This window comes from Montipora foliosa, chromosome 11, assembly GCF_036669935.1.
Source record: "Montipora foliosa isolate CH-2021 chromosome 11, ASM3666993v2, whole genome shotgun sequence".
Taxonomy (NCBI): Eukaryota; Metazoa; Cnidaria; class Anthozoa; order Scleractinia; family Acroporidae; genus Montipora; species Montipora foliosa.
The window spans coordinates 20188875-20198874 of record NC_090879.1 but is presented as its reverse complement, the minus strand read 5'-3'; the positions used below and the strand labels follow the sequence as shown (position 1 = coordinate 20198874).

The 10000-nt window shown below is 37.4% G+C and overlaps 1 protein-coding gene across 1 annotated transcript in view; it reads left to right on the top strand.

Moving 5' to 3' along the window:
- LOC137977834 (uncharacterized) overlaps positions 1-10000 on the top strand; it is a 96736-nt gene that overhangs the window by 4291 nt on the left and 82445 nt on the right. The window contains exons 2-5 of the mRNA XM_068825173.1: positions 2082-2154; positions 3448-3558; positions 4963-5087; positions 5732-5915. Of these exons, the coding sequence (XP_068681274.1) occupies positions 2082-2154; positions 3448-3558; positions 4963-5087; positions 5732-5915 (493 nt within the window). The remainder of the gene's footprint in view (positions 1-2081; positions 2155-3447; positions 3559-4962; positions 5088-5731; positions 5916-10000) is intronic.

Here is a 10000-nt window from a genome sequence, read left to right as displayed (position 1 = left end):
GAAGACTGTGCAGAGTTGAGAACAAATAAACAAAATTATGAATAGCCAGACAACAGAGATCCGACTGTTTTTGATTTCTTCTCAGAGTTTGTTAAACCCCATATCCAACCAGAAAAGGTTACTGGAGAATTTGCCATATGGATTCAGTGTTGTACATAACACCACAGTGAAATATTAGAAATATAGCTCATTTTGATATCCGACGGTGAAAGATGCAATTGTTGTCGAAGTCCATTATCTGTCGCTTTTAAGATTCCAGATATTTGTTTTTCACTGCTTGTGTTGTTTATTGAATTGATGTTCCATTCTTGAGGTCCATAAGGGTGTATTATATTTCATTGTATAAAGTAGACAAAAAATAAATAAAATACAAAAAAGGTATATTTTGTTTAAAGATCCAAGGATGGCACAGTTGGTTAGTGTGCGGCCTTGGTGCAAGAGATCCTGAGTTCGATTCCTGGATCTCGCATCCTTGTTTCGACTCCTTTCCTTTCCGTGTAGCTAGTAGCTTTAAATACCCGTAAAACGGAGCACTGATGGAGAGGGGGGAGTAAAATGAGTGCACCGTCGACCTCAGGTTTGTCAGTGATTAAAAGTTACTGTTACGAGTTGTCGATGTTAAATAAGGTCTACTTTACTTTACTAATAAAACACCATTCATGTGTAACATCGGCTTTGCCGCCGTTGCTAAAATGTACTGTGTCCACTGGATAAAATCTATGCATTTCTACTACCCCCTGACTACCACCTGAAATCTACCAAAGAAACACATGGAAGACTCAAGGCACAAAGGCAATACTTACCAGGGGAGTGACAAGGAAGACCCTATTGCGCATTTTTTCCGATTTCTAATAGAGGAAAAAAGGGAGAAATGCTACACAGATTTCGACTGGATTGCCATAATTGGCAACCCAGTAATTACAACTATGCAATTACATGTATTTGCTTTACAAATTCTAAAATACATAATTGAAAACTACAGTTACTGTAATAAGATATTTGATGATAAGATTTCATAAGAGGGAAGATTATACTTACTCAGAATAACCTTAATTTGTACACATTGATCATATTTACATGTATATTTCAATAAATGAAATTATTTGATGAAGTGGGAACATATTTACACATTCTAACAGTCAGAAGCCTTAAACAGGTGCTTGGGGTCAAAATTACAGTTGTTCAAAGGGCCGATAACTTTTTCCCGTGGACAAGTCACTATCCGACAGTTTTAATATGACTGTGCAAAGATTTTCAGAATCAATCAATCAAAAACTTTACTTCTCTTCGAATTTTACACATAGAATAAACCCATGCTAATATCTCCAAAGGAAAAAATAAGTAAAAGTAATAAAAAGAATGATAATTGTCGTGATTCTTGAGTAATTATATTTATAGTCCTCAAACATAGTTAATTAACCAATCTATCTAGTTAAGCAAATAACAGAATAAAATTAATGCTCTGCTCAAACTTCATTTCTAATCGTAACAATAATTATACAGATATATATTATGTACAAATTTAAGACACTCTTACGCAGGCTAGTTATTATGTACATTATGACTACATAACCAGTAATTAATTGGACCTATAATTAGTTTTGTGTTTATGATCCTTTTGTTGACAACAGCGTTGGGCCACATTGTTGTCCCCTACCTGATGTGCAGTAGGTCCATTTTCATTTCCATTAAAAAATTACCGGCAACAAAAGTAAACAGTTATTGCTCTTATTACGCTTGAAATCATAGTGAGGTATCATTAGGGTATCAGTTGACAGCAGCTGACAGTGTACTGTGTGCAAATAAATTGATCTGATCCTGGTGTACAAACTGCTTTCAGTAGCAATGTTCACTGTGAAGGCAGTGCAAGTTAGAGTATTAACCCTTTCACTCCCAAGAGTGACACTTGAAGATTTTACTCTGTCTAATGCCAGACGATTTTACTCGTCAATGGGGAACCCCACAGGAGTGAAAGGGTTAAGTTCTCCTTGGTAAAAGATAATGTCCAGCTGAAAAGGGACTAAATAATTTTATATTCTTGTACATTTGCATTCTGATTTTTCTAACTTCATGTTCCCTAGGTCTGTCCCACTACCCAAGGATGCAGATCATTTCAGGAGAGAAAGAAAGCTAGCCATTGAAAAGAGTCTGCAGGTGATTCAACATTGACAGTTTATTTATTACCAGCAACAAGATATTACTGAACTGCAACAACACTGGATGATGATACAAAAGGCTGGGGGTACAAATCCTAGCGGAATCAACACTCTGGTTTGAAAAACAACTCTGGAAAGTCTGCTGCCTACTTACTCACAATGTTTAAATGAATACATGTAGATCAGGTTCTAATATAAGAGAAACAATTTGTGGGCCCTATCGCACAACATTAAATGTTGTGTGTGCATGGAAGACCCACAATCTCTTAATTAAATATAACGGAGTAGGGGATTTCAACCTTGGGATGAAGTATCACCAGTTACAATTTAGTTAACATCTACTGATTTTAGAGCATTTTTTTTCGATCATAATCTTTCATTTCCTGTCATTCAAATATTGCCCGTTGTTAAAAATGGACTGGGTACAATATTTCCTAATTATAAATCATGATCATGTTTTTGATAGAATTCAATTTTTTAAATTATTACATTAAATTTTATTGTAGATTAAAATTTAAAAAAAATGTCTTCAGTCTCTGTTTGAACCCCATGATAACAAACTGTGTGAAAATCAGTCTTATTTCAATATTTGTATAGCTCATGGGTGTTTTTTAAGGCTAATGGTACAATACATGATTTGTTCTGATTTCATTAATAATATTGATTTGTAGTAGTCTCTGATTAGAAGAGCACTTGTGCTCAACTAAATAACCTTGAGACTTACCGGGGTAACTAAAGTGGTGATAATGACATACTGACTGTGTAACTACTGACTGACTGCAGACTGTTATTTGTGTTAATGCAGACCTCCTTTTTGATCATGCGAAGAATTGTAAGGAAATGTTTGTCGACTTTCTTAAATACAAATCAACTTGCCTGAGCCCGCTAGTTGTTGGCGGTGCTGTTATTGAAAGAGTTACTGTCTAGAAGCTACTTGGAGTTTACATCTCAAGTGACTTGAGTTGGAATGCCCACTGCGAATATCTGTATGTCAAAGCTATTAAAAGGTTATATGGTCTAAGGATACTCAAAAAAAAAGCGGACTCTCTTTAGCTGGTCTGGTCTCAGTCTATTGCAGGGTCATGAAAGCTGTACTTGAATATGGTTTAGGGTTAGGGTTAGCCCTAACCTCAAATTTGACATTGAAAATTCATATTCAAAGGAAGGTTTACATAAAAATTTTAGAAAAAATGTTGCTTGAGGAAGATACTACAGTAAGCTAAAATATGTTTACATGCACAGTGTATCTTTAAGTTTGTAAAAGGTTTTTGTTCTTTCGATATAATTGCAGGTGCGTGAGGCTCAACCTCTGATCATACAGTCAGATGTTATGTATGAGGAAATGTCAAGCTCCTCCCAAGGAGAATATTCGGGAAAGAGTATTCCTCTCCTGCTCCATCAGGTTCTTGTTTATGTCTCACACTCCATTTATGATGTGGTTTAAAGTGCCCCTGTGATCAAAAAAACCACTTCCTTTTTTCCTTCAGATTTTGAAAGTGTGTTTGCTTAACACCTGACTGGCAAAATTTTGAGCTTTGATTTTTATCCAAAGGCCGCTTACTTTGAGTGTAAGTTTTGGATTTCACGGTCCGCCATAAGTCACGTTCAAAACTGACCGATTGGAACTCAGACGGTTGGATCCAGGGAAACGTGACGTCAGACGCTCACTAGCTTAAAATTTCAGCATGTGAACGCAGCTTATTATATGTGCAAAGCGTGAGTTTAAAAGTCTGGAAGCCCAAAACCCCCGTGCTGCATATTAATTTTGCAGCGTACACACGTATTGCATTCTTAAACTAGTGAGCCTTTGACGTCATTTTCTCCTCGATCCAGCTCTCTCAAGAACATAATGTTAGTAATGGCGGACCATTAAATAGGAAAATTCCAGTTAAAATAAAGAGGTGTCTTTTTGAAATCAAGGCTTAAAACATGGGTCACTTAGTGTTTTGTTAACATAGTTTTGAAATCCAAAGAAAAATATGAATTAATTTTTTGGTCACAGGGGCACTTTAAAAGTTTCTTGATTCAACATAATTAGACCAGTTTGTGTTTCCAATGTCATAACAAGCATTAACCTGATAATATTAATAAATTACTCAAGTGATGTGCAAAGGTGAATCAGCTAAGGCATGGAAAAAGTTCAGTTATTTTAAATATGACTTAGTTTAAAGTTAGCATTGGATAGCATTCCAAGTATGGAATTAGTCAGACTTATCATGTGCTACTCTTAAAGTGGTACTACGACCAAAAAAACAAATCTTTTTTTTCTTTGGATTTCAAAACTATGTTAACTAAACACCAAGTGACCCAAGTTTTCAGTTCTGATTTTAAAAAGACACCTGTTTATTTTAACTGGAATTTTCTTATTTATTGGTCCGCCATTACAAACTTTAAAATATTGAGAGAGCTGGGTTGAGGAGAAAATGACGTCGAAGACTCACTAGTTTAAGAATGCGAAGCGTGTGTTCACAGCTGAATTAATATGCAGCATGGGAGTTTTGGACTTTCAGACTTTTAAACCCATGTTTTACATACACTGTATATAATAAATTGTGTTAATGAGTAAATGATGTCACTTTCTCTAGATCCAACCCTCTGAGGTCTAATCGGTCAGTTTTCAACGTGAGTAATGGCGGATCGTGAAATTCAAAACTTACACTCAAAATAAACAGCCTTGGGATAAACTCAAAGCTCAAAACTTTGCCAGTTCAGGTGTTATGCGAACACGCTTTCAAATCTGAAGAAAAAAAAGGAAATGGTTTTTTGATCATAGTACCACTTTAATAATGTTGTTGTTTCTTTGCAGTTTTTTGTGGAGAGGATAGAGCATTTAGTGCAATGTAAACACATGCACATGCTACGGTGGGCTCGATTCTGTGAACACACCAAAGCCATCGAAAACCTGTTCCCTTTATATCAAAAACGACTTAGGTAGGCTGTTGAAATTATTCCTTTTATGTTCAAGCTTTTTATCTTTCTAAAGACTTCATCAGGCATGGAGATCTCCACTAGGAGACAGGTGGATTTTCCCTTCCCAGAAATATATCCCCTTCTATTTTGAGACAGTCACTGTAACAACTGACACTCCACAAGTAAACCACACATTCTTTACTTGAGTTTTCATTATTCAGCATGTAGAAAGCATTTCTGCAATTAAGCATGAGTGTTGAAGTACCCCTGGTATGAGTGTTGACATTTCATGCAAAGAGAAGAACAAACCTCATCTCCCAATAATCCGGGCCAAAAGACTTTTGGACAATAGTCAAATTTTGGGTTAAGGCCCCCCCCCCCCCCAAGACAATGTTGAAACGTACAAGTGATCAATGAACTAATCTTGATTTCGGAGACCGTGAAAATCAACATTGTAATGGGGGGAGGGGGAAAAGCAGGAATTAATTAATCCCAACATTTTTGACCAGGATTGTTAAGGAGACTATAATAGCTGAATGTTTTAATTACATGTATTGTGGTCTTATGACCATACAAGCCAATAAAATTATTTAGCTGTTTTAAAGTTATGGTTGAAGTTTCATGTTGAATAATTACTATAATTTGAGTTAATTTTGCTCACATAGTTACATCATGGAAGAATACCATGACTGCATTCAACGTGCAAGACGACTTGCTGTGGCGTTTGAAGCAACACTCGCTGGAAGCGATTCAGCAATGAGTGTTGTTACAATGGAGGATTTGCTGATTTACACACGCTGGCTTATCTGCATGCTGCATTCAGTGAAGAGAATAAATGCATTTGTTAGGGTAAGATAATGGTTGTTGAGTTACACCTGAGTCAACATGCTTTTTAACCCATTTCCACCTTAAGCACCCCCAGGTTAAATTTCTGATGTATATGTTGTGGTTCAATTTTATATAATTTATTTGGTTCAAAATTTTTCAAACTAGTTCAATTTTGATTTTTCCTTTGTTTCAGATTTCAGTGTATGATAATGAATATTAGACAAAGAAAAAGCAAAATTGAATTGCTTTGAAGAAATTTTAACCAAGATAAAAACTGAACCACAACATAATTATTTTATACAATCATGTACAAATTCATGACAAAGGCCCCAGCATCATTAAATACTTCAAGCATGAGACTCTGGGATCTCTGATTGAGACAGACCCTTGGGGTCCTGAAGATTTATGAGGCAGGTGTAGCATGACCCTCTGAAGGCCCTGCTTGGCCCCTGCCCCTCTGTCAGTGCCATTGCCATAAAATAGTTTAAATAATGTAGGTATTATTTCACTATACAAATAAGAAATGCCAAACTAAGTTTGATTGTCTTCTGTATGAAATGTTTTTCATTAAGGAACTTAAGCCTTCACTCAATACTCAAGAGGCCAAAAAAAGAGGCCACAGTAATTGACCCAAGCTGTTGTGGTGCTCTGTCAGCTTGATTGGCAAAGTTAGTAAATTAAAATAGTTCTTGTGCTGTTGCTGCTCCCACACTGTGCAATGCTTAATTACCTCTTACAACACTAAAATCAATTGTTGTGTAATTTGATGAAGTAATGGTCATGTGGTAAAAGCTATTTACCTGTAGTTTTAAGCTGACACACAACAGCTTGCCTGCATCTACAACAAAGGCATCAATTATTATCAGTAAAGATCAGAAGACAAATACACAAGGGGCGTAGGAGGAAGGTGCAGGTTATGAAGGATCAGTTGTTTAGGGAGGCTCAGGTGAAGAAAAGGTGTTTGGAGATGGGGTAGATAGATGAAGGAGAAGGTGAAACTAGAGTATTTGAAGAGGGTGAAACTGATGGTGAGGTCAAAGTTACATGGTGCGAATTTTATTAGGGCAATAAATGCAATAGGATTACAAGCTTGTACCCTTCTATAGGTGTGGTGAGATACATGTACAGTGCTGGGATTTTGGATTGGAGTGATCGAAAAACTGGGGGTGATAGATGTGAAGATGAGGAAGAGCTTGACAATGTTGGGGGGCAATCCACAAGAAGGGGAGTGTAGTGAAAGTGGAAAGATTGTGGGATTGATCAGTGTGTATGATTGTGTGAATAAGGAACTTTGTCTGTTTGGATATATATGTCAAGGTGAGTGACGAGTGGATGTTAAGTTTACTGGAGAGATGTTGCAGGTGGAAGAAACAAAGAATGTGCACAGGAAGTGGGTGGAAAATGCATGGGAAGTTCATGAGGAATGTCCGAGAGGTCAAGGTAGTGGCTCATAGCTTGATATTTGGGGAAAAGCATGCACGTTATTTGGGGAATAGCATAGAGGGGCATGTTTTTGCAGCTCTGGAGCAGGCTTTGCAAACCAGATTTTTTTTGTATTGAGAACAAGGATGTAGATCCAATGTGTAGAGTGTGTGGCAAGGAATTGGTGGTGGTTGGGCTTGTTGCAAGTGGTTGTGATGGTTTAGTGCAAAGGGGATATCGAAGGAGGCATGATCAGATGGAGTTGAGGTGTACTGGGAGCTTTATTGAAAATATGGTCAGGGCTTGCATTTAAATTTTTGGATTATTAACATTTAGGCTTAGTAGACATCTTTTTTTGCTAACCAAAATAATTATAAAGTTTTGTTATCCAAGCTCACAATTTATGATATCGTAGCCTTTTCACCCGTGAAGAGGTCCTCATTGAGGAGTAAAATCACCTGGGGTGTTAGATAGCGTAAAATCTTTAAGTGTCACTCTTAGGGGGAAAAGGGCCCGGGGGTGGGGGGTACTGCCATATATGGGCTATATAGGTATGTGCCGCTGTGAAGGGTATGGTTTTCAAGCAGTTTACTCTAGCATAGGGTATATAAATCAGAGCGTTTGAGTCTAGAATAGGGTATCATTTTTCACGAAACTGACCAGTTGTTTGAAATCGGCAAGTTTAAATTTTCACGACTCAGCCTCAAGAGCGTTGATAGATGACTATCATATAACGCTACTGGATATTATTAACTGTCAAAAACGGGATTCAGACGGAAATCGGTGATATTAATACTGGTTAAAATTAAACAATTTATTATCTTGATAATGTGTATGTACGTGCTTGGCATTGCTGGACAAGTATAAATAAATCCTTTTTTAATAAAGAAGTGATTGTGGTATAAGGTTTTGTTTTGGCTTTGTTTTAGACTGTGCTAGTGACCTCAGTTTCTGGAAAACAGCTACTCTAGGATAGGAGTAATTTGGGGAGTTTACTCTAGTATAGGGTAGCAAAATCCAGCTGAAACTAGCTCTGGTATAGGCTAAGGGTTCCAGGGTCCCAGCGGCACATCCCCACCCAGAAATTCCTAAAATACCCCCTGAGGGAAAGGGTGCCCCAGAAAATCAATTCTTATTTTTCTTTGGATTTCAAAACTATATGTTAACCAAACACTAAGCGACCAAAGTTTTAAGCCTTGATTTCAAAAAGATGCCTGCTTATTTTAACTGTAATTTTCTTATTTAATGGTCCACCATTACTAACTGTAAGTTCTTGAGAGAGCTGGTTCAAGGAGAAAATGCCGTCAAGGGCTTACTAGTTTAAGAATGCAATGTGTGAGTATGCTGCAGAATTAATATGCAGCACAGGAGTTCTGGGCTTTCACACTTTTAAACTCACATTTTGCATTTATAATAAACTGCATTGACACACAATAATTTCAAGCTAGTGAACCTTTGACGTCACTTTTTCCTGGAACCAACCCTCTGAGGTCCAATCAGTCAGTTTTGAACGTGAGTAATGGTGGACCGTGAAATCCAAAACTTAATTACACTCAAAGTAAATTGCCTTTGGATAAAAATGAATGTTCAAAATTTTGTCAGTCAGGTGTTAAGCAAACATACTTTCAAACTCTGAAGAAAAAAAAGAGAATGATTTTCTTATCACAGGGGCGCTTTAAATATTAAACATTTTGATAATAACGACTGGAACAAATCAAGGAGTAGATGCAAGTACATGGTGATGTAAAACAATTCAGTTTAGCATTTCTTCTATATTTCTCTCTCATTTGAAGTAAATAGCGGTACATCTGGCAGAGTTCATTTGTTAACAAAAGTTTGAGCCATGCAACTGTTGTTTCCCACTCCTGCCGAAATGTTCTTGCCTTGTGTGTTTTGCTTTTTTTCATAATGCTGTCGGGAGCTCAAGACTGTCTTCCAAGCCATTTCATTTGTTGTCCTTTGTTCTTTTTCTTGACAATAACAATAACAACAGAACTTTACTTTCAAACGATAATTTTTAAAGCTGAATAGCTTGTGGGGTAATGCACATGTGAGATCAAATCAAATTAATACATATCAAATCACATTGGTTTTTAGGGGAGGGGAAAACCGGAGTACCCGGAGAAAAACTCTGACTCGTGAAGCAGAGTAAAGAACCAACAAACCCAACCACACAAAAACATATGACGCCGGATCTGGGAATCAAAGCCGGGCCACAATGGTGGGAGGCAGTGCAGCTCAGTGGTCAGGGCGCTTGCCTTGAGATCCAGGGATCCTGGTTTCAAGACACGTTCTGACCACTGGTTGAATTTGTTCCTGGTAGTCCCTGGTTCAACTTCTCAGCTGCTCTTAGACTAGTAAATAGCCAACTAGCTTGGCTCCAGCCAGTTTGGATTCTTAATACATGTACCAGTAGTTGTTGTTGAATGTTCTGTTCTGTCATGATTGTGTTCATTAGCCCTGAAAAGCCCCTATGGGGAGTGGTCAATTAAGTATGTATGTATGTATGTGGGAGGCGAGTGCTCTGACCACTGTGCTATCCCTGCTCCCCATTGACATTTTTCAGAGCCCTGGAGCCACTTTAGTAATACTGCTTTAATTTGGATGTTCTGTCTTCCCATCTGGCTTCACGTGGGGATTGTGTAAGTTAGCACAACTGCCATACGACTCCAACATATTGTTAT